Source organism: Carcharhinus amblyrhynchos, chromosome 20 (assembly GCF_965287045.1).
Source record: "Carcharhinus amblyrhynchos chromosome 20, sCarAmb.v2.hapA, whole genome shotgun sequence".
Lineage (NCBI taxonomy): Eukaryota > Metazoa > Chordata > Chondrichthyes > Carcharhiniformes > Carcharhinidae > Carcharhinus > Carcharhinus amblyrhynchos.
The window spans coordinates 28822937-28848789 of record NC_137343.1 but is presented as its reverse complement, the minus strand read 5'-3'; the positions used below and the strand labels follow the sequence as shown (position 1 = coordinate 28848789).

General features: G+C 41.2%; 1 protein-coding gene across 1 annotated transcript in view; it reads left to right on the top strand.

The window, feature by feature from the left end:
• Positions 1-6657: 6657 nt before the first annotated feature.
• Positions 6658-25853, top strand: part of vps37ba (VPS37B subunit of ESCRT-I a) — a 43198-nt gene continuing 24002 nt past the window's right edge. The window contains exons 1-2 of the mRNA XM_080208352.1: positions 6658-6779; positions 19074-19245. Coding sequence (XP_080064478.1) covers positions 6681-6779; positions 19074-19245 — 271 coding nt within the window. The 5' untranslated portion in view covers positions 6658-6680. The remainder of the gene's footprint in view (positions 6780-19073; positions 19246-25853) is intronic.

Here is a 25853-nt window from a genome sequence, read left to right as displayed (position 1 = left end):
TGATTCTATTCAATCTATTTTCCAGCATCCCCATTTCTCGTGTGTGCTATGTTGGAAACTTCTATTTGTAATGCATGTCGTGGTAGTGGGTACAAAATGCTTAAATTCATTTGCTGGCTAGGCGCCTGCTGTAAAAGTTGGAGATTATACCATCTTCCAGCTCATTTAGCTTTGAAATCAGGTTCACTGCATCTTTTGTATTGCACTCAATGGAAGAGAGAGCAGGAATAAGATAAAACGGACCATAATATCATGTTCTAAGTGAGGTATGCAATACCATAGAATGCCTACAGTGCAGAAGGAGACCACTCTTGCCCTATCCCCGTAACCCCATGCTTTTATTACGGTCAACCCACCTCATCTGCACATCTTTGGACAGTGGGAGGAAACCGGAGCACCCAGAGGAACCCCATGCAGACACAAGGAAAATGTGCAAACTCCACACAGACTGTCACCCAAGGCCGAAATCGAACTCAGGTCCCTGGCACTGTATGCAGCAGTGCTAATTACAGTACTACCGTGCCTCCCTACCAGTACTGAGCATAGTGGGAATACTGTCTCAGGTAGTGGTAATTTGAGTATGTAGCATGGTAGATAATACACGTGATTCTTATTAATACGGACTTCCAGAAAATATTTGATAAGAATCCTCGCAAGAGACAGTTACTAAAAATAAAGAGGCGGGTAAATGAAGGCAATTTTTTGACATTGGAATGGAATTGGGTTGGAGGTGGGAGACAGGAAGGAAGTAATAGGTATGAATTCCAATTGGCAATGTATGATGTCCTCTAAAATCTGTACAGAAGGTTCAGCTTTGTCTGTATAGTGCACAAGAAATAATACTTTTCATTGTACACAAATATACGTGACAATAATAAAACAAATATTATTGTCACATGTTTTAGCATACAGTGAAAAGTATCGTTTCATGCGTGCAATACAGACGAAGCATACATTCATAGAAAAGGAAATGAGAGAGTGCAGAATGTAGTGTTACAATCATAGCTAGGGTGTAGAGAAAGATCAACTTAGTGCAAGGTAGGTCCATTCAAAAGTCTGACAGCAGCAGGGAAGAAGCTGTTCTTGAGTTGGTTGGAACGTTACCTCACGCTTTTGTATCTTTTTCCCAACAGAAGAAGGTGGAAGAGAGCATGTCCGGGGTGTGGAGTCCTTAATTATGCTGGCTGTTATGCCGAGGCAGCAGGAAGTGTAGACAGAGTCAATGATGGGAGGCTAGTTTGCATGATGGATCAGACTACATTCACGACCTTTTGTAGTTTCTTCCGGTCTTGGGCAGAGCAGGAGCCATACCAAGCTGTAATACAACTAGAAAGAATGCTTTCTATGGCGCATCTGTAAAAGTTGGTGAGAGTCGTAGCTGACATGCCAAATTTCCTCAGTCTTCTGAGAAAGTAGAGACGTTGGTGGGCTTTCTTAACTATAGTGTTGGCATGGGGGGACCAGGACAGGTTGTCGATAATCTGTCACCTAAAAACTTGAAGCTCTCGACTCTTTTTACTTTGTCCCCGTTGATGTAGACAGGGCATGTTCTCCTCTACGCTTCCTGAAGTAGATGACAATCTCCTTCATTTTGTTGACATTGAGGGAGGGATTATTGTCACCGCACTAGTTCATCAGATTCTCAATTTCATTCCAGTACTCTGTCTCATCATTGTTTGAAATCCAACCCACTACGGTGGTGTTGTCAGCAAATTTGAAAATCGAGTAGGAGGGAAATTTGGCCGCACAGTCATAGTTGTATAAGGAGTATAGTTGAGGGCTAAGAACACAGTCTTGTGGGGCATCAGTGTTGAGGATGATCGCGGAGGAGGTAGTGTCGCCTATCCTTACTGATTATGGTCTGTGGGTTAGGAAATTCAGAATCCAGTTGCAGAGGGAGGAGCCGGGACCCATGCCATGGAGTTTGGAGATGAGTTTCGTAGGAATAATGGTGTTAAAGGCTGAGCTGAAGTCAATAAATAGGAATCTGACATAGGTGTTGTTGTTACCTAGGTGTTCCAGACTTGAGTGCAGGGCCAGTGACCTAAACAGAGAGATGGAGAGCTAATACATCCAAGGTTGCTGATGACATTGTTAGATGGCATGGTAATTGTTAGAAAGTTGCAGAAGAACATTAATTGATCAAGTTAGTGGAAAAAAATTGTGACAGATTAAGTTAGATATGGGGAATTTTGCAGTCATTTCTAGGAGAACGTGCCCCAGACACGGTTTAGAAGTGTACCACAATTTTTGTATCTTCAGATTTTAAGTTCCATCTTCACATGATCAATTGTTTATGTTATAAATGCAAGCTCAGCTTTCCTTCTTTGCTCCAACACAAACAAATGAGTGTTGTGTACACCCATAGCTTAACTTACAAAGTCCCTGTAATTATTTGCTGGTTAATCATGACAATTCTTGAGTTGTCAGCTTTTTATAAGAAGTGTCAGCTTTTCTGAAGCTCTGAGTCAAATTTTACTAACTTTCTAAGTTGATGCAGATCACGGGGTTACGGTCAATCAGCCTTCAGTTCCATGTCCTCAATCTCTCTTTACACCACCCCCTCCTCTGCCCACACCCGCTCCTTTCACTTATTTACAGCACAACCCCCTTGAATGTATTAAAAGGTCTAAATTCTCATGGACTTCTTGTAAGGTATGTCTGATCCCTCTACAGGACATTTCATCTGATGAAGGAGGGGGTGAATGATTCAAAGTAGCAGAAGTTATAATTGACATTAGAAGTTAATAGAAAATACAAACCAGCCTCCCATCCATTAACTCTGTCTACATTTCCCACTGCCTCAGAAAAGCAGCCAGAATAATCACGGATTCCACACACTCTGGACATACTCTCATTCACCTTCTTCCATCAGGAAAAAGATACAAATGTCTCAGGTCAGGTACCAACTAACTCAAGAGCAGCTTCTTCCCTGCTGCCGTCAGAGATTTGAATGAAGCTATCTCATATTACATTGATCTTTCTCTACACCTTAGCTGTGACTGGAACACTACATCCTGCACCCTCTCTCTGTTTCTTCCCAACGTATAGTATGTTTTGTCAGAATAGCGCACAACAAAAAATACTTTTCACTGATTTCACTAACATATGTGACAAAAACAAATCAAATCAAATTAATAGAAGGGGAACAGAGTCAGTCATTTAAAAAAAAAACAAGAAAAGAGGGAAAAGGAGAATGAGGAGTGAGATGGAAAATAAGGCAACAGCGGTAAAGAGCTGAACTGGAAAACAAATTAGAAAATAGATACAAAATAACAATGAACAGTAGGTTTTAAATACTAACAGCTTACATTTTTAAAATTGCAGTATGCATTAGTGAAAACACGTTCAGATTGTATAGAAACAGCTTTTTCCCCCTCCATTTTCCCCCAGCCACGTATGCAAGAAATATTAAAATTATGATCTCTGGGAAAAGTCTGATCGATATAATGCCTTAAAAATATGGGCGGCACAGTGGCACCGTGGTTAGCACTGCTGCCTCACAGCTCCAGAGATCTTGGTTTGATTCCCGTCTTGGGTCACTGCCTGTGTGGAGTTTGCACATTCTCCCTGTGTCTGCGTGTGTTTCTTCCACATGTTCCAGTTTCCTCTCACAGTCCAAAGATGTGAGGGTTAACTCAATAGGCCATGCTAAATTGCCCCTTAGTGTCCTGAGATGTGTGGGTTAGAGGGATTGGTGGGTAAATATGTAGGGGGGTACGGTTATAGGGCCTGAGTGGGATTGTTGTTGGTGCAGACTTGATGAGCCGAATGGCCTTCTTCTGCACTATAGGATTTCTATGATTATGCTGGAACTGAAAATTGTGATTTTATGATCCTGGAATATTTAAAATGGGATCACTGAATATATGTGTGGGCAGTTATATTGTTTTTTAAGTTCATTTATAAATGTCATAAGTAGGCTCACATTAACACTGCAATGAAGCTTCTGTGAAAATCCCTTAATCTCCACACACCGTCGCCTATTAGGGAACACTGAAGGAGAATTTAGCATGGCCAGCGCACCTAACCAGCATGTCTTTCGAATTGTGGGAGGAAACCTACACAGAATAGGGAGAATGTGCAGACTCAAGCTAGGAATCGAACCTAGGTCTCTGGTGCTGTGAGACAGCAGTGCTAACCACTGTGCCAGCCCTGGGAATGAAATTAAAAGGTGCAATGAGATGCTGTGCATTGCAACAGCCAGAGCTGCCTAACTGAATGGAGATTGAAACTTTATTATAATAAAACCAAGTTAAATAGAAACTTAGAATACGTAAGCCTTCAAATTCACCATCTTTGCTCTCTGATTAAAGATTCTTTTCTCAAAATATTAACTGGCTCTCTCCTCACAGATGCCACCTGCCCTGCTCACCCAGAAACAGAAAATGCTGGAAAATCTCAGCCAGTCTGACAGCATCTGTGGAGCGAGAACAGAGCTAACGTTTTGAGTCCTTATGACTCTTCATCAGCATTCATTTGTTTTTACCTGACCATAGAATCCCTCGTGCTGAAGGAGGACGTATTAGTGAGAGGCAACATGATTTTGCGAAGGGGAGGCCATGATTCACAAACTTGATTGAGTTTTTTGCAGAAGTGACGAAGATGATTGATAAGGGTAGGGCAATGGATGTTGTCTATATGGACTTCAGTAAGGCCTTTGACAAGGTCCCTCATGGCAGACTCGTGCAGAAGGTGAAGTCACATGAGATCAGAAGTGAGCTGGCAAGGGGATACAAAACTGGCTCAGTCAAAGAAGACAGAGGGTAGCAGTGAAAGGGTGCGTTTCTAAATGGAGAGCTGTGACAAGTGGTGTTCCTCAGAGGTCAGTGCAGTGACCTTTGCTATTTGTAATATATATAAATCATTTGGAGGAAAATGTAACTGGATTGGTTAGTAAGTTTGTGGACGACACAAAAGTTGGTGGATTTGCGGATAGCAATGAGGACCATCAGAGGATACAGCAGGATATAGATCAGTTGGAGACTTGGGCAGAGAGATGGCAGATGGAGTTTAATCCAGACAAATGAGAGAAATGTGAAAAATGCATTTTGGATGTTCTAATACAGATAGGAAATATACAATAAATGGTAGAACTCTTAAGAGTATTGATAGGCAATTCGATACTGCATGTACAGGTGTGCAGATCACTAAAAGTGGCAAGACAGGTGGAGAATGTAGTCAAGAACGCATGTGGCATGCTTGCCTTCATCGGCAGGGGAACTGAGTTCCTGCTCTGCCCTAAACTGCAAGAAACTACAAAAGGTCATGAATGTAGCCCAATCCATCAAACAAACCAGCCTCCCATCCATTGACTCTGTCTACACTTCCCGCTGCCTCGACAAAGCAGCCAGCATAATTAAGGACCCCCACATCCCAGACATTATCTCTTCCACCTTCTTTCATGGGGAAAAAGACATAAAAGTCTGAGGTCACGTACCAACTGACACAAGAACAGCTTCTTCCCCGCTGCTGTCAGACTTCTGAATGGATCTATCTTGCACTAAGTTGGTTTTTCTCTGCACCCAAGCTATGACTATAAAACTACGTTCTGCACTGTCTCATTTCATAGAAAAATCATAGAAACCCAACAATGCAGAAAGAGGCCAGATGACCCATCGAATCTGCACCAGTCACAATCCCACCCAGGGCCCACCCCAACACATTTACCCAATTACCCCACAACTCAAGACACTAAGGGGCAATTTTAGCATGGCCAGTCAACCTAACCTGCACATCTTTGGACTGTGGGAGGAAACTGGAGTATCCAGAGGAAACCTGCATAGACATGAGGAGAATGTGCAAACTCCACACAGACAGTGACCCAAGCCAGGAATCGAACCTAGGCCCCTGGAGCTCTGAAGCAGTAGTGCTAACCACTGAGCTACCATGCCACCTGTTTCCTTCTCTATGAATGGTATGCTTTGTACATATAGCACACAAGAAACAATACTTTTCACTGTATACTAATACATGTGACAATGATAAATCAAATCAAAGACTCCCGGGAAAGAGAGGCAGGCAGCTGGAACTAACACCACCATCCACTGTGCTCTGCCTACATCTTGTTAATGGGCAGGAACAGTCTGACAAAGAAAGTCCTTCAATCCTCACAGAGGTTGCAGCCCACACCTGCAAACCCGCCTTTGTTGTCCTTGGAACCTGGCGGAGGACTTCAGCTGGCCTGCCATCGGTTGTCAAGACTGTCAATCAAAAATATATGGGCGGGTCACTTCAAGGCGGTGACTTCCGGCGGAGGGTGGGATTATGTTGGATTGGATTCCAGAGGTGATTGGTTGAAGCATCCTGTCAATCATAATGGGCGCTGACTTCCGCCCTGTGTCGGGCACGGCTGCCGCGGGGGTTGATTGGCTCAAAGGCCTTGTCAATCAGAGTGGGCGGTGACACTCGGGAGGAGATGGGCAGTCTATGGGTCTGATTGGCTTAAAGGCCTGTCAATCATAACGTGGGCGGTGACAGCCGTGTAGTCTGGGGCTGTCTAGGGATCTGATTGGCTGAAAGGCCGGTCAATCAGGATGTGGGCGGTACTTCCGTTCGGGGGCTGGGCTGCTGCTTCGGGTGCCGAAGGTGATTGGCAGAGAGGCCTGTCAATCAGGGTGTGGGCTCAGGATCTGGCGTTGGGAGGGGGGGGAGAGCCAGTGGGTGGGGGAAAAACAAACATGTCGCTGCCCGACCTCAGCTCCCTGAGTTTGCAGGAGCTGAATGAGCTGCTAGAGGATGACGAGAAGCTGAATAAGATGGCGGAGGAGATGGAGGAGGTGAGGCGCTTGATGTTTGACTGTTACAAAGGTAGCGGCTGCCTGGGGGAGCGGGTTAGGCCCGGGGTTTGACAAAGTTGTCTGTGTGTGTGTGAGAGAGAGAAACAATGGAGGAAAGGCAGGAGAGGGGAAGGGAGCAGCTGTGAACGTGGGCAGGGTCCCACCCAGAGGGACCCCCGCCTGGGAGCCTGAGTTTAACGCCTGGCTGAGGATCCTGTGTGTAAACAGTGGGGCTGGAGAGGCTGCACCGTGTACTTCAGGCTGCTGCTCCACACTTTACGTAGCACGTTTCCACAGGGAGAGAATCACTCAACAGTGCTCAGCAAAGGCTTGGTTGTGGGTGGGTTGCCTGTTTACCGTATGATTCCCAAATGCTCACTGTTAAGGTAGCAGAGAATAAGAGCCAGGCGATGTCACTTGAACCTAGCACTAGTCAATTTCCTTTGTTGTTTTCCTGCTTATGATGTGACTGAGAATCATGAGATGGTTACACACAGGAAGCTGTTCAGCATGATATCAAAGCAAACTACCGTGAATGCTGGGATCTGAGTCAGAAGCAGAAAATGCTGGAAAATCTCAGCAGGTCTGACAGTGGAGAGAGACTAGAGCCAATGTCTTGAGCCAGGATGACCCTTCATGTGACTGTTCAGCATGTTGTCTCTTTGCGCCCCCGCCCCGCCCTCCAAGAACAACTCATCTAGTCCCACTACTCATTCTCTTTCTCTGTGATCCTCCTCCTCCCCGCACCCCCCCCCTCCCCAACTCTGCCCATATCCAATTGTATTTTGAAAGCCTCAATTGAATCTGTCCCCACCACTGTCAGGCAGTGCATTCCAGAGCCCTCGTTGTGTGAAATTAAAAAATATTGCTTCTTTGTTTTACTAATCATTTTAAATGTGTATTGTCTATCAATGGGAACAGTTTCAAAGAATAAAGAAAATTACAGCACAGGAGCAGGCCCTTCAGCCCTCCAAGCCTGCATTGACTATGCTGCCCAACTGAACTAAAACCCCCTCTACCCTTCTGGGGACCATATCCCCCTATTCCAATTCTATTCATGTATTTGTCAAGACGCCCCTTAAAAATCACTACTGTATCTGCTTCCACTACCTCCCCTGGCAACGAGTTCCAGGCATCCACTATTCTGTGCAAAACAAAAAAAACTGCCTCATACATCTCCTTTAAACTTGCACCTTACACCTTAAATCTGTGCCCCTCATCTATTCTGTCTCAATTCTCGTGGTTTTGACATTTTAGGACTAGAATGGGGAGTTTTTTACTTTTTTTCCCCATTGGCTCAGACATGCAGGCTGAACGCCTCTGTGCCGTAACATTTCTATGGATTGTTTTGATTCACTCATGGGATGTGGCTATCACTGACAAGGTAGCATATGTTGCCTTAAGAAAGTGGTGGTGAGCTGCCGCCTTCTTGGAATCATTAAAATTCCTGTAGAGTATGTGCATGACTTGTACAGAGATTGATTCCATGATTACCAACATCTCTTCTGTTAGATGCGTAAGTGTTAGCTCATTGCTGAACATTATTTGTTGATATATATTGTTACTGTGTTTTCACTTGTGCTGTCTTCTAAAACTTAGGATTGGCACTCAAAATAAAAGTAAAGTTTATTTATTAATTACAAGCATGCTTACATTAACACTGCAATGATGTTACTGTGAAAATTCCCTAGTTGCCGTACTCTGGTGCCTGTTTGGGTACACCTGAGGGAGAATTCAGCATAGCCAATGCAGCTAACCACATCTTTTGGACTTTGGGAGGAAACTGGAGCACCCAGAGGAAATCCAGGCAGACACGGGGAGAACATACAAACTGCGCACAGACAGTGACCCAAGCCGGGAATTGAACCTGGGTCCCTGGCGCTCTGAGGCAGCAGTGCTAACCACTATGCTACCGTGCTGCCTACTTGTAGCGTGTGTCAATATATGCAAGGAGTCTGCCAATCATGGGTTTGAAAGTCACTGGTTCAGCCGGTTTCAACTTCAGCTCCATTTTCTAGCAAAGCTTCATAAAATGAAGGGCAAACCTGGCTGTTTTCATTCAATGCCAGTAATAATAGTATCTCTGAAATCAGCAAAAGTCATTGTCAGGGATCAAGTAAAATATAATTTTGATAGCTTAGTGTCAAACCAGGTGGTACATGTTTATATGAAAACAATGATCTTTAAGGTTTCGTTTCTTTTGCCTCTTCCCCTCCCACCAGTCCCCCCAAAAATTAACTCCAGTGCTTCTGGGAGCTCCTTCATAATCTTTTCTTAATTGTGGACTTGGTTTTTCAAACAAAGGTTTCTTTGTGAAGTGCTGTGACATCACAAATGCATTGCTGCAGCCATGTTTCAGGTTCGTTCAGCTGTTGCTTTTGAGATGGTGTTCACAAATGGGCAGTAGCCCTGGAAACAAACTGAGGATTGAGTGAGATCTACACTTGGTTTTCCAGGCAATTGCTGAGATTTTTCTGTAATGTACATAAACCATTAGAAAAGCTGTATCTGTAAGTAAGCTGTGTTTCATTTGTTTGAAAAATCCAATATATAGTGTTTAAACACAAAACAGGAGGCTCGTGAACTCTAATGAATTGAATAATCAGTTGGAAATGGCTTTAAGCGTACTGAAATTTACAGTATTTCTCCACTTTTTTTTGGGGGGCTGGGTGTTGCGTATTGTCAGACTAAGTCACTGCCTCACAGTTGGACAGAGAAGGAAAGGCATGCAAGTCAAGAGGGAAAATGGCAAAAGGAATTTACAATTGTGAAGTCAAAACTTGAGAAGCATAATGGGTTGCAACATAAAATATCATACAATTGAAGAGCAGAAGCAGGCTATTCAGCCCCTTGAGCCTGTTCCGTCATTTAAGATCATGGCTGATCTGATAGTAATCTCAAATCTACACCCCACCTACTCCCGGTCACCTTTCACCTTGATAACCAAGAATCTGTCCACCTCTGCTTTAAAAATATTCAAAGACTCTGTTTTCACTGCCTTCTTGAAGAGTTCCAAAGTCTCTCAACTCTCTGAGATAGAAAATTTTGCCTCATCTCTGTTTAATATTTTTAAACAGTGATCCCTAGTTCTAGGTTCTCCCACAATGGGAAGCATCCTCTTCACATCCACAAGATCAAGACCTCTGAGGATATGTTTCAATTAAGTCACTTAGTCTTCTAAGCAAACCTAGCCTGTCCAACTTTTCCTCGTAAGGCAACATGCCCATTCTGCGTATTAGTCTGATGAACCTTCCTGAAGATCATCAATATTGTGCGCACTACTCCAGAAGTGGCCCTGCTAATGATCTGTAGAATTTGAATTTCACCAGCTTTCCTAGCAGCTGGAACTTGTAGCAACTATCAGAAGTTTCATGGTCAGTTAGCTCAAACACCTTACAGCCTCCCCACTCTCCTTCAAACAAGCTGAAAAAGATCTCAGATCTGTTGGATAATTGCAAGAGCCAAGGCGCTATCCTCTGGTCCCTTTACCTGCCTCACTTGCAGTCACACACTCCTGACCACTGACTAAACCAGAAGCGCCTATTCTAAGGTACGGATGACCACCTCCACCTGGAATAAAGTGTCCAGGTAACTTCCCCCATCCTGATGTGTTGCAGTGTTTGCGGCTCACCCCTGAATTGAATGTAAATCTCCTTTTCCAAAAGAAATATGGAAATGTGCTGCGGGGTTTAAAGTTTGTTTATTGGTCACACATAGGCTTACATTCACACTGCAGTGAAGTTACTGTGAAAATCCTTTAGTCACCACACTCTAGTGCCTGTTCGGGTACACTGAGGGGCAATTTAGCGTGGCCAATTCACCTAACCTACACATTTTTGGAGTGTGGGAGGAAATCCACACAGATGGGGAGAACATGCAAACACTACGTAGACGGTGACCCAAGCCGGGAATCAAACTGCTGTGAGGCAGCAGTGCTAACCACTGTGCCACCGTGTCTCCCATCTTGTACTACCATCTTAGATTTATACTTAAAAATGAATAGCTTTGTGCACTTTGTTTATTTTGTTTTTCAAATCAGAAACCAGAGGTATTTCGCAACAAAAAGCGTTCCTTTGTAAATTGATAGCCATGATATTCAGGGAGTGGGAGGAGGCCCCTGTGGACCATAAACACTGGCAAAGACTTGTTTGGCTGACCAGCCCGGGTCTGTAGTAATATTTAGTAATAACTTGCCCTCCCTCCTGTTGGGCTATTATTGAGTCAAATGTAACTGCAGATTTTGTTGAAGCTATTTATGCTGCAGTTATATTTGTCTTTTGGACAAAAGCCTTGCAATAATACATTTATGTGGTGTTTTTAAATACAATATATATGAAAGTACAAGCAGGATAATTGGATCCATGCTCATAGACCAAATTTATATTTGTAGATGTTATGCCATAAGTTATAAGAGAACCAAGCTGCCATCTAGCTCAATAATGGCTTAAACAGAAATCTTAGGGCAAATTGATTTTAATTTAAAAACAATTAGCCATATTTATGTAAATTGATGCAATACTTATTGCGACAAAAGTAGTTGGCATCACCCTCCCTTTGAAGCTGCATAGTCAGACTTTATCAGTCAAGTTGTTGGGAGCTGAATAATGGAATGTCAGCCAGTTAATTTGCTCACCACTAAATTCAGTGTAAATGTATTTACATTAGAACAATTTGTATTTGAACAACACCTGTAATAAAATGTTCCACGATGCTTCACAGGAGCGCTATTACAATTTGACAGTCATATAAGCAGAAGTCAGTTTTAAGGAGCCGCTTCAAAGAAGAGAGCAAGAGGGTTATGGATAAGTACGCTGATGCTTACATTCCACTTTAGGAGGTTTTATTTTACAATTAAGATGCACTGCAGTTTCTCTGCTTGAAAAACAATCAGCCTGTAGATTTGGTATATGATTAGGTGTTGACTGCTATTTCAGATTATTCATGCCATGGTATTGCAAATACTTTAAAATCTGTTGGGCTGGAAAAATCCCAATGTTTACGCCATAATTCTACGTAATGGTATTTTTTTGATTGCATATAAACATAACAGGCAGGAAAGGGCCAACTGGTCAAGTAAGGCTGCCCTTCAGTGTTTGTGGTTGGAATGAGCCAATAAGTGCTGCAGTTCAACTAAAATGTAAAGGCTCATAGCTAGGAGTCTCTTCTGCAAGATCTGCATTGAAGAGATTTTGCACCCGCCTTCATTTTACACTGGAATCTTGTAAGATAGAATTCCTCAGTTCATTGTGCTGCTCCCATGTTACATCTATCAAGTCCCTAATTACCCATTTAATATAGCTTTAATCATGCAAAAGAATGAGAATGCAAGTTTCCTATATTGATGCTAGTTCCGAATGGGCATAAATGCACGTCCAGACTTGTAAGTGCAGTACATAGCTACCAAACCTGACATCATTGTGACTGAGGAGTTTGTCTTGGAACAAGCCTCAGGCTTTCTTTCTCGTGTTTTCTTTTATTGGCAATTTTGTTTTCTGGGACCTTTGCTTACTTTTTGAATGCCTCTAGTAGCAATAGAATCTGTGGCATTGAGAAGATTCCAGAGTCGACACATGCATTGCTGCATGCTTTTAGAGGATGGACTTGAAAAACCGAACCCCTTCTTTAAACTTGTATCATACCTTGATTTGTCCACAGTTGGCATAATGTTTTGCTGGTCTCCATTTGATCAAAAGGACAGAGGCACTGTAGAAGGTGCAAAAAAAATCCACAAGCTTGAAACCAATACTGAGAGAATTTAGTTATCAGGAAAAATTAAACCTGGAGAGAGAATAATATCCAATATGTCTTTAAAGGTCATGAGCGGATGGTTAGAAAAGATTCCACTTGTGGGGAGTCCAAAACTAGAGATAATCACTAACATCCAATATCAAATCTGGGGGGAACTTCTTTCATCTGAGGAATAGTGAAAACATGAGACACTATAACAAGGATAACTGAGTGGCATAAATTAATTTAAGGGGAAGGTACTAAATGCAGAGAAAGGGACAGAGGGATATGCTGATGGGGTTAAATGAAGAGCAATAGGAACCTTGTATGGAACATAAATGCTTAATCAATCAGTTGGGTTGATTGGTTAATTTTGGCTTTGTAGTGCTATATAACTATATAAATTCTGGTTTCATGATTTCAATATAATTTTCATACCATCAATAAGAAAAATGAAGCTGGCATGTGATCTGCATGTTCTTCGAGTCTTTGGGCCTCAGTAGTTGGGTTGAATTTGTACTGGTTTTGTGCATAAGATCATCAGGAGGTTCTGGCTTTAGCTGCTGGCAGTAAGATCAGCATAGGTTTTGATGCAATATTGTTGCAAGTTAGATGGAGAAAATTCCAGGTGGATCCTCCTGTTCACTTAGTTGCACATGACCTTTTCACTTTTATGGCCTTACCTGACATTGGTTTGAGAGAGCAAAGCTGCACAGCATTTGGAAATAGGACAAATAGGATTTTGCAGTTCTAAACTTGAGTTGAATGCAATCTGTCATGTGATTAATTGGGAATGGTTATATTATGCTAGGTAGACACAAGAGTAGGGAGTTGAATTGAATTTGTTGATTTCAGGCATGTGTTTAGGAAATTCAGCCAATGAAATCACTGTGTACTGGTAAAGCTCAGCCAAGCAGAAGAGCCCACGTCCTATGTTAGAACAATGAGTTTCAGGTTTGTCAAACAATAATATTAGATCTGATTAGTACATATTCACTGTAGAGGTTGCCAGATGGTAATCTTTATCATAGAGGGAACAATGGTTTTGAAACTTTACTGTGGACAGCTGATTGGAGCTCATTCTTTTATGGGTCACAGAGTTAACCAATTGGTAAAAAGGAATTAATTAATCCGAAGTAGCTAATCAAGGAACTATCACTTTCTTTATGCAATAGGACTGTATTCCTGAAGCACCCAACACTGGTGTAGGTTTATATTTGCCCCTTGATTTTTAAATCAATTTGCTACTTTCTGTTTTCTAAAAGGTTTATTTTTCCTTTACACAAAATCAACATACTTTGAGTAAACTCTAATGGTGAACTGGAGAAATCTGTCAACCAGCGTTCTCCAGAAGCAAAACTTTGATCTCTTAGAAATACAAATATTATGAACCTTCGTGGAATCTTGCAGCTCAGGAGGGCGGTAGAAAATAGAGCTAGTAATTTACTTTAGCTCCAGTTTTAGTTCTCTTTCTCCTCTCACGTATGTTTTATAAACTGCGAAGAGCTGATGTCCTTTTGATTTCTCATTTTAAGCTCCTGAGTTTTCTGACTCTAGACTGTAGTTAAACCTGGAACAGCCACCACAGTGTATTTTACTTATCGGTGGCAGCTTGTGGATATTTGGCCATGGTTAATTCAACTGTTCCAATAGCTTAATGGTTAACAGGTGACTTAAATTACAGCCACTGAAAATGTAACATCTGGATAAAATACTTTCAATGAAAGTGTTATATGAATTAACTCTTTCCTCTGAGAATGTGTCTGAGCTGCACTAAAGTGGTTTGGGGGAGTAAGTTGCAATGATAAGGAGGTGCTACACTGAAATCCAACTGCAGTCATATTTAAAATGACTAGGAGTTAGATTTGGTAACAGGCCAGAGTCATTCTAAAGCAATCCCATGTTTTGGAAACTTACGCTTGCAAGACACAAAGTATAAACTTTTAATTCTTCAAACTGTGGAGTAACTTTCTAATCTAGTTGCATGTTGAAAGCATTTGCACAAATAAGAATGAGTGAACCAAGAATCTAATCTAATCAGTAAAAAGGCAGGGGAAAATTGGACATTGCATGCAATTCCTTTCAATATTCACAATAGAAATAATTGAAGAAGGCCATCCAGTTGGTAGTGAAGTTTACTAGTAGATTGCTGACTGGTGGTCCTTTTCTAATTTGTTGCATCTCAACCTTCTCTGTAATGGGATGTGGATGCCGTTGGCAGGCCAGCGTTTATTGCCAGTCCCAAATTGCCCTTGAGAAGGAAATGGTGAGCTGCTTCTTGAACTACTGTAAGTAGATCCATAGTGCTTTCAGGGAGGACATTCCAGGTAGTTTTGACGCAGCAACAGTGAAGGAATGGTGATATATTCCTAAATCAGGATGTCATGTGGCCTGGAGGGGATCTTCAGCTTGTGGTGTTTCTGTCAGCTGCCCTTGTGCTTTTCAGTATAGCAATTATGGATTTGGATGCTGCTGCCCAAGGAGTCCTGGTGAGTTCCCCTGCAATACATCTTTTATATTGTACACATTGTATCAGTGGTGGGGGGGAGTGAATGTTAGCGGATGCGTGCTAATTAAGTGGTGGTGTTAATCTTAAGTGTTGTTGCCACTGCACTCATTCAGGAATGTGAAGTGTATTCCATTCCACACTAACTTGTGTCTTGTAAATGGTGGACAGGTTTTAGGGAGTCAGCAGGTGGGTGACCCACTGTAAGATTCCTAGCCTGTAACATGCTCTGTAGCCACATTGTTTATATGGCTAGTTCAGTTTCTGGCAGTGGTAACCCCCAAGGATGTTGATAGTGGTAGTTTCAGCTTTAGTTAGTTTTTATTGGAGTAGATGCAGACTGATTAGTACTTCATCCAAGTGAACTTTTCTCTGGCTAATTGGTGAGTATTGACAGTCATTCAACACTAGAGCTGCAGTGAGGAATGGAAACTCTTCAGTGTCTTTGGCCTGGAATCTAGTTGTAGCTTCCCAGCTGCTGCCTGGCTAGGGTCTATTGACTCAGTGCAAATAAGAATTTGAACCAGTATGCTTGAAGTATGTAACTTTTAGAGCAAGCGACATTCTTTTCAGTGGCTTGTACAACTATTGTTAAAACACTAGAATTACATTTATAAAATGTTTTATGTAATTATATACATTTTGAATTATTGCTCCAAACCTGGCATCTGCTTAAGGGGGGAACCCACATTATTAATGGGAGAAAGAACAATGCCCCTTTAATATGGTGGGTCATGAAGTCGTTGATCATTGTATCCCCGGGTGCCAAACTTTCAGACTATGGAGGTGTAAAATGAAGGTACAGAATGTTCAATGTTATAGTGGTTCCTGCCTAGTAATAAGGGTGGGGCCCTTGGGAATGTTTTGACGGATTACCAGAGCAGTTCAAGGATCACTGAGCTTTTGAGACTGTCTTATAAACAATAAGTTTCAGAAGAGCAGTTTTGACATAGATCTGAATGTGTGTTTGTAAGCTAATGTTTGTGCGTACTTGGAAATCCAAGTAAGAGGAATCTCATAAGGTGTGTTTGAAATCTTATGAGGTGAGTCAAAGTTGGTGATGCGCTGGCACAGTGGTTAACGCTGCTGCCTCACAGCAGCAGGGACCTGGGTTCGATTCCCAGCTTGGGTCACTGTGTGGAATTTGCACATTCTCCCTCTGTCTGTGTGGGTTTTCTCTGGGTGTTCCAGCTTCCTCCCATAATCCAGAGTTGTGCGGGTTAGGTGGATTGGCCATGCTAAATAGTGTCCGGGGACTAGCTAGGGTAAACGTATGGAGTTATGGGATAGGGCCTGGGTTGGATTGTGGTTGGTGCAGACTCGATGGGCCAAATGGCTGCCTCCTGCACTGTAGGATTCTAGGACAAAAGGGTCAGAAACCGATTCCAGTTAAGTTAAAGAAAACTGCAAGGAACAGACCTTAATGAGAGCCATCGGGGTGAAGATATTCTTTTGAAGCAGCAGTTTTCTGCTTGGGAGGACCATAGATCTGTGTGTTTTTAAGCTAATGTTTACATGTACTTGGGAATCTGGGGAAAAGGAATCACAAAAGGTGTTTGAAATCCTAAGTGAGCCATTGTTAAAGCCATATAAATAGGAGTAACATTTGGAGAGAATTTTCAGGAGAAATGTTCAAAGGTGAAGCTGGGAATCCCTTGAGAGTTTCAACAAGATTGTTTGACTTGGTGTTTAGATTAGAAATCCATGGACTCTGTCTTGGTTGCATCTGTCATTTACTATATAATGTGTTCAACCAGTAAATCTGTTAATTCACATGTACCTCATACTCTCCCTGAATAAGAGTAGAAGATACATATTGTAAATTGTCATGCTTTTCTGAACATGTACAGTAAATAGTTTGGTAGTACAGAACTTGAGTATTGCAGAAAAGAGATGTTGAAGTTTTCCGTCAATGCCAACTTGATTGCTTACCCCTAGTTACCCTTGCCAAGGCAGTGATGAGCTGCTGAATGAACTGTTGCAGTTTGTTGCGGAGGAACGCACAGGTGTGGGGGCGGGGTTGAGAAATTTAACCACTGTAGCGAGTTTTCACCCCGATTCTTAATGCCTTTGATTTTGCTTTCCTTGATGTCATGCTTGGTCCAATGTGCCTTGATGTCTAGGGTACTTGGTCTCACCTTGCCCTTGCTCTTTTGTCCATCTTTGGACCAAAATTGCACTGAGGTCTGGAGTTGGATGACTCTGGCGGAACCCAAACACAACATCAGTGTTTTACTGCGCTGTAATGTTCTATGTTAATCGTTGCTGAGTAAATGCCACTTAATGTTGCCGTCAACAGCACCTCCCATCATTTTAATGATTGAGTGGACTGGGGTAGTAATTAAATGATAGTTTGTCTTGATCATAAATAGTTGTGTCCTTAATGCAAATTTGCATGTTAGTGTTTGAAGTAAATGTCCGAAGAAACATAGTTTATAATCCAAGTGCACCAGTGGAAGTGAAAATAATCTTATGACTGGACTATGTGGTGTTCCAATAGGATTTAAAAAATCAAGTGGAATTTTGATTATTTGTCACTAACTTGCACTATTAACATGTTAATTTTTTAGATTAATTTTAATGCATGTTAATGACAGAAGTTATAATTGACAGTCCTAATTATCTACATTTATAACCTTGCAGACATTTTATGAATTCAGAATGCTTAGTTGGCATTGGATGTGTCTAAATTATTACTTTGTAGCTCGCTCTGCATTTAAATTTACATGCTCATTAGACACAAGGCAAGTTAATCTTGAGCACATTAAGCTCTGCAAAATGTATCCGAACGGTCAAATATTATATTTTTGACTTAGCTCACAAGAGGTCTGTTGTGCCCATGACAATGTTTAATTATTTAAAAACACAAACATCTTAAATGCAGATCTGCTTTTCTTGCCTAGGGATGAGTAAAAAAAATTTGACATGCATGCAACCAAAATATATTTAAATTAAAAGCCAAAGCAATGAAATGTGAACCACTGGATATAATTCAGACATCTTGAAATGTGTCTTCCAAAATGTAACACTAAGGTTTCTGAGTAAGTTTAAAATTTACATATTTAACAGGAAAAACTGCCAAGTTCCTAATATTGCCAGATTTGTTTGAAAAATAAGTGACGGGGATGTCCGTACATCCCATTTTTTTTGGGGGGGGGTGGATGTGCACATGTATGCCATTTGATAGCAACCTTCCAAGTTTTTACTGTTGATATGGACAGAGCTGAGGCAAAGCTCTCCAACCCCTCTAGGGGAATAATAATGAAAAGGTAATTGATTCTGCAACTAAATACCATGAAGACCTGAGGCGGAGCAGTACAATCCATTGGGTTTATGCTTCAACTTGGGTGGTGAACATAGACCAAATGGCTGAGTCCAGCTATCAAGCCTACTCTGTCATTAAACAGATCATGATGTCGAAATGCACGGGGTTCACTGGCGTTCATCACTTCCCCTGATGAAGGAGCAGTGCTCCAAAAGCTCGTGGTACCAAATAAACATGTTGGACTTTAATGTGGTGTTGTGAGACTTATTATTCAAACAGATCCTGACTGACCATCTAACTCCATGCCTTTTGCCCCCCACTATCCCTTACCCCTGATCATTAGTATCTAGAAATCTATTGATTTCTGTCTTGAGCATGCTCAGTAATTGAGCTTCCACAAATGATGGGCACATTGATAATTTGCTGGACAAGGTTAGGAAAGAATAAACAAAATTTTGTACTTAAAGTTTCAAAATTTCTTTATAGGCTTTATTTGTGTAACATCATGCTCAAATTCTGTTATACATTTGTCAGAATTCTGTTGTGTGAATTTGCAAAAATAATTTCATGGACCTATTTTTAGCAGCTAATGCATTTGCAAGTGCAGTTATACTATAGCTATACTGTTGTGGCACTGAATCTTAATGGCAACAATGCATGGACACTGGCTGAATTGAAAATAGTTCAAATAACTGCAAACTTACTGGAATAAAGAGTAACAAATTAGCATTTGATAAGGGTAACCTTAATGCTCCAGTTGTAATATGAAGTTAAAGAAATGTTTCTTGTTTTTCAGGTCCGGAATATACAGCCAAATAAAGACATGAGTCTTGCTAGTAATCGTAGTCTAGCAGAACAAAACCTACAATATCACCCCAAACTGGACGGTCAGAAACTCCAACTAACTAGGAAATATCAAGAACTACAGACACTATTTGAAGCATATCAGATGAGGAAGTCAAAATTAGGTAACTTACTGTCCCTCCTTTCAGATGTTGTACATGTGGATTTGAAATTTTACTTCCGCTCGAGTGTTTTGTATGTAAATAAATGCATGCAGCATGTACTTCTCATAGTTTCACACTTAACAATAAGCAATTTTGATCACTAAGTTGTTGACCCTAATGTTAAATGCCAATGAGCAGGGCCTTCTGGCTTGTCTTGAGCATTGCCAAAGGAGTTTGTGCATTATTACTTGAAACCTGCATACATAGACTAAACAGTGACTTACATTTGAAATCAAAAGTGAATTTTAAAGAAATGAAGAATTATTTGCAAAGGAAAGCTTAAAACTTGAATTATCCTCTCTCATTTTTCCTATTTTACATAAAATTATTATAGCCATGGATTAGTTTGATGTGGCAAGACTTGAATTTGAACTGAATTACTGTGGTTTTACAGTCTTGCTTCCTGGAGAACATTATACTTCAGTTTTTACACTTCCAGTCACTTCATTTTTTTCCTCTTGGTTTCTTTTTTCTGCGAGACTTAATCTATGCTGTGGATTTGAAATATTTGAAAAGATTATACACTTGTCATGTTGCACTTAGTGTGACCTGAGTATGGCGACTAGGGGATTTTCACAGTAACTTCATTGCAGTGTCAATGTAAGCCTACTTGTGACATTAATAAATAAACTTCAGTAAGTTGGACACTGGAAATAACAATTGGATATAATCGTTGTTCTTTTTCAATCTTTGCCATCTGAATGTTTTTGTTTTTCTTCTGTCACTTTGGCATTCTGAGTCATTGAACCAGTCCCAGAGCACACTGTCTACAACTTAGTTACATCTAATAGATGGTCAACAGGTGTGTTCAAATCTTTGTGCTATTTAGCATCTCTTCACAATCATGTCTTTATCTGTAAGCAGTGTGCATTAATTTTTTTTGTTTTTATTCCAATTCAATCCTATCAAATCCAATTCAGAGTCCCAACAAGTTGAGATATTCCCAATCCAAGCTGACTAGACAGGGCTCTCACCTCCTGTTTTGGGCCTAATCTACATGATCCAAGCTGATTGGAGTAAGTAAAGCTCCTCCTCCAAGACTTGATCTCATTTGCATCTTGGCCAAAAGGCCGAGATGCTTTAAAAAATTGCTTCAAATGAAGCTGAAATGTGACCAAATGACTTCAACCAAGTACAGCATGTCAATACTACACCTGATTTTAGCCAAAGGCCAATCCAGTTGCATGTTGTGGGAATTGTGTGCTCTGAATGAAGAAAGTTAACTGTATTGTACTAGTTTGAACTTTCCTATTTAAGTTACTATGATTTTTTCTTACTCAGGAGTTTATAAATAATGACCCAAAAGCGTGCGGGTTAAGTTGATTTGGCGTACCAAAATTGCCCCTTAATATCCTGAGATGCGTAGATTAGAGGGTAAATGTATAAGGATATGGGGATAGGGCTTGGGGATTGTGGTCGGTGCAGATTCGATGGGCCCAATGGCCTCTTTCTGTACTGTAGGTTTCTATGATTTCTATGACCTAGAATTCTCTGAAATTGCGTAATGACCACTAACACCATAACTTAAATAGTCCTGATCCTCCATGACTAATTTTCTGTCAATATTTGCTAATATTCCACAAAGTTGGCCAATTTAGCCTATATATTTTTCTTCAGCAGCAGGGAAAATCAAAAACATTAAAGTTTTTTCCCAAATTGGTTCATTTCAATATTACTGCAGTAAAGAAAATGCTTTATGTAATGGCTTAACCTTATTTTGAGAGGTTTGATAAAACGCAATATCTGGTATATATGCCAGCATTTGTTACAAAATCATCTGGTGCTGTTTAGAAATTTAATCCATATTTGCAGGCCTCTGTTCATTTAAAAATAAGTGAAGTATATAAGAACATTAGAACATAAGAAATAGGAGCAGGAGTAGGCCATCTAGCCCATCGAGCCTGCCCCGCCATTCAATAAGATCATGGCTGATCTGTCGTGGCTCAGTTCCACATTCCCGCCCTCTCCCCATAACCCTTAATCCCCTCTCTTATCAAAAACCCATCAACCCGCATCTTAAAAATATTTAGCGAGGTAGCCTCCACCACTTCAACGGGCAGAGAATTCCAGAGATTCACCACCCTTTGAGTGAAGAAGTTCCTCCTCAACTCCGTTCTAAACCGCCCCCCCCTTTATCTTGAGGCTGTGCCCCCTAGTCCTACTGTCCTTTGAGTGGGAAGAGTCTCTCCACCTCTATCCTATCCATCCCATTCATCATCTTATACGTCTCAATAAGATCTCCCCTCATTCTTCTAAACTCTAACGAGTACAAGCCTAATTTATTCAGCCTCTCCTCATAGCTCAACCCCCTCAACTCCGGCATCAGCCTAGTAAACCTCCTCTGCACTCCCTCCAAGGCCAAAATATCCTTGCGTAAGTACGGCGCCCAAAACTGCACACAGTACTGCAGCTGTGGCCTCACAAATGCCCTATACAGTCGCAGCAAGACCTCCCTACTTTTATATTCAATCCCCCTCGCTATGAAGGCCAGCATCCCATTTGCCTTCCTGACCACCTGCAAGCTGGGTTTTTGTGACTCATGCACAAGGACCCCGAGGTCCCTCTGCACCGTCGCCTGCTGCAGTTTTTCGCCACGTAAGTAATAATCCTTCCTATCATTATTCCTACCAAAGTGGACCACCTCACACTTGCCAACATTAAATTCCATTTGCCATTTCCTGGCCCATTCGCCCAGCCTATCGAGATCCTTCTGCAGACTCTCCACACCCTCCGCACAATTTGCCTTTCCTCCAATCTTGGTGTCATCAGCAAATTTCGACACCCTACACTCGGTTCCCTCCTCCAGATCATCTATATAAATGGTAAATAGCTGAGGCCCCCAGCACCAACCCCTGGGGCACTCCACCAGTCACCATCCGCCAATCCGAATAGCACCCACTGACCCCCACTCTCTGCCTCCTATTTGACAACCAATCCTCTATCCACGCTAACACCCTACCCCCAACTCCATGTCCCCTCACCTTCTGCAATAACCTCTTGTGAGGTACCTTGTCAAACACCTTCTGAAAATCAAGTATAAGATAAATCAAAGTGACTGACAAGTCACTTGAATATTGTGTGGAGAGAAAAATATCATGTGATAATAGCAAACTTCTCTCGTGGCCTGGATGCATCTGTGTGCGCACGACTGGCAATCAAACCAGCCTGTGCGCAAAGCCTCTGGTAATGCCCCAAAGGAAACATTCAATATTTTATTCAGAGTGCTGTGGGTGAAAGACCTCAATGATCTGGGCAAAGTGCCAGCTTGATCTGTGGCAGAAACAAAGGAGCTGAGTTGTCTTAACTGCAGGCTTGCTACTAGTTTGCAAAATGCTGCTTAGACCACAGCATAAGAGTTGGGTGTACTGATCTGGGCACTGTACCTTGGGATAAAAGCAAAATACTGCAATCTGAAATGTAAGAAAACATACCTAAAATGCTAGAAAAACTCAGCTGGTCTGGCAGCATCCATGGAGAGAGAAACAGTGTGATTCTTCAGACCTGAGTTTTTATTGCACCTTGGCATATATTGCTTTTGGAAAATAGTGCATTAAATTTGGATTCACCAGAAGGATTCCAAAGATTATATTAGTTATTATGTAAATTAGACTTGTTATTTCCTGCTCAAATAACTTCTTTCTTTCTTTCTCTCTATAAATGTTACCTGATCTGAATACTTCTAGCATTTTCTATTCCTAGGCATATAGGAGTTTGAGGTGACTTTGTGAAGGTTAAGATTTTGCAAGGAATGGGCATAGGACAGGGGAACTAGTGGACAGGTGGGAGCAGTAGTCTAGGATGGGAAGTAGTGGGGGGGCAGGAGTCTAAGACAAAGGAACTAGCAGAGCGTGGGTGAGGTGGGGGGAGGCTGAGTGTCGGACATGGGAGCTAGTAGAAGGGTGGTAGGTGGTTTGCAGCCCTAGTCAGGGGAATTAGTGTGGCAGGAAAATCTCAGACTGAGAAACCTGTTTTTGTTTTGGGAGGGGGTGGCAGGGGCAGTGGAGGACAGGAACTAGTGAGTGTTTGGGTGGCAGTCAACGGCAGAGGAACATGACCTTAAAATGTGAGGTAGGCCATTCAGGACAGAAGCTAGAAATTGCTGCAAATGAAATGTAGAACACTCTTTCAAGCAGTGGATGCTAGTTCAGTTTGTTTAAAAATCTGACAGACTTTTGCATGGATATAAAAGGATATGGTGTTAAGATATAGATCAGTTCACAATAAGAATGAATGTGGAGCAGACATGGATTGAATGGCCTACTTCCGGTTCAATGTTCATTTCATTAAGCTGCTGATAATTAGTGGTGTAATAGTGAAGTAACCCTACCTGTGGTAGGTTATAAATATGAGAATCTTGAATAAGCTGATTTCAAAGCACTAAGAATTAAACATTTTCCTTCTTGATCTGATTTAGTTTTTGAGCAATTTCTTTGTGTCAATCCAAAAAAATTTCACTATCAATTTTGATTAGGATAAATTTCCTTGAGTTTTCACAAGGACGAGGTGATATAGAAATCACAAGAAAATTATGTTGTGATGTGAGTCACTTTTGCCATTATTTCCTCATTTCTTATGCCATAAAATGGATCTATAATGTAGCATTACAAATTCCGCAATGGAAATAATTAAACCAAACAATCGAAAAGAGACGCACAAATAACATCTGCAACTACGGTGTCCTGAAAAGAATTTCAATTTTAAAAATATTTTTGCAGAAAAATGAATATTTAGAAAGGCCAAATGGTAATGTAAAATACAAGGCACAACAATTATCAAAAATCATATTCCTTTTTGTACTCTCAATTCTAGATTCGCATTCCATTCAATATATCCAATTAGGAAATTTGGATGGGGGCATAATACAGTTGGTGCTTTCGCATCATGAGGGATGGTTTCACGTGCAAAACAGTAACTTGAATCCAACTCTTTCAGATAGCTTAGAGGATTTCTTTCTCTGTTCTGCACCCACACCCACTCCATTTCACCTGTTCGTTCCATAATAGTGGCACAGAGTTGCAATTTACTACTCATGATCTGAGAACTGAGATAGAGATCTTGTGGGGAATGTGTTTAAGTTCATTGATGTGTTTCATGCAAGATTAAACCAGATTGTTGTTGGTTTACACTTGACCTTGTCTCGCTTGAATGCTTCTTACCTACCCTTTGAAAAGGAGCCTGTGTACAAGAGCAAATTACCCAGTGTACACACCAAGCAGTCCCTTTGTTTGCAGCAGTAGATCAACGTATCATTTAGCTAGAACTTGAGTAGCAAAAATGTTCTCGTACAAATTGATTTCCACTTACAGGAGTCACGAATCCAACTTCCGTGGACATCTTTCCATTCCAAAAGATGACCATGCAGCAAACAATCCATTGAGGATGCGGTGTCTCTGTATCGTGTACCTTGGTTCTAGGTTAAAGAGACCAAACCGCGAGAGGCAGATTTTGACACAAGTGCCACACTTGAAGCCACCAAGTGTCATGGTGAGAAGTTATCTGGGTTGGTGTTTCTGACATTAACCTACCTAACTCTACCTTTGACCATATCTACTATAAAATTGTAAACTTCAAACTTCATATTTGTTCTTGTGTCATATTTTGTGCAAAATGCTTTGAGGCATGAATATACAATGAATTATCTTTTGAAATGCCAGTCACTTCAAATTGGAAAAGGATTAACCAGAAAGAAATGTTTTTTGGGTCATCTTCTCAATACCTTTTGTCCCAACTGAAAGCAAACGTTAGTTTCCTTGGGCACTTCCTGTGATTTGAAGCTTGAAACTGTACTCAAAATATCTAGGTTGTCATTGACACCATGTGAATATTGCCTTGGGGATATGCGATGGTGATAGTACAGCTGCACCATATTTCCCATGATTTCCCTGTCATGCTTATGGAAGTTCAGGTTTAGAAACTGTTTATTTAAGTATGTACAGGTGGAAGCAATAGAAAACTTGGGTTACTGCATTGTCTATAATTTCTGCTTTGAAATTAAAGTTGTAATGTCAATTTTCATTAACTTTTGACCATCAGACTGTGATGAAAAGATTTGGGAAATTAATCTTGTGGAGTTTCTTGACTTGATTTAGTTTTAATGGAGTAAGCGGGAGGGGAAATCTCAGGCAATAATGAGTTTAATAGCCAGAGATTTAATCCAGTAAAATCTCTGTTTTAAAGTTTATACGTACCAATTATAGGTGTAATGTATTTCATGTAAAATTGAAATATTCAGGTGTAGGTGGTTCTCTGTATAGTGGATTGCTACAAGTTGAGTAGCTGTAACCATTCTGTTTTGAATGTCTTAATATTTAAATGGTAACGGTGTAATTTTGCAAACTACCTAGCTGATTAATATGATATTTGACTGGTGCATTTGTATTTTTAATGACAATTATTTTGGTAGAACATTTCCAGCTTCCTAAGTGATGTGTCTTAAGCAGTTGCTGGTGTTTTACCTCTTACCTGATGTAGCTGTTGTCTAGTCCAATGGACCAAATTTCCCTGAATTGTTCCTTGTTGCCCGTGCCCTGAACTTTTCTTTCTCTAGACACTGTCCCATTTTCTGTCTT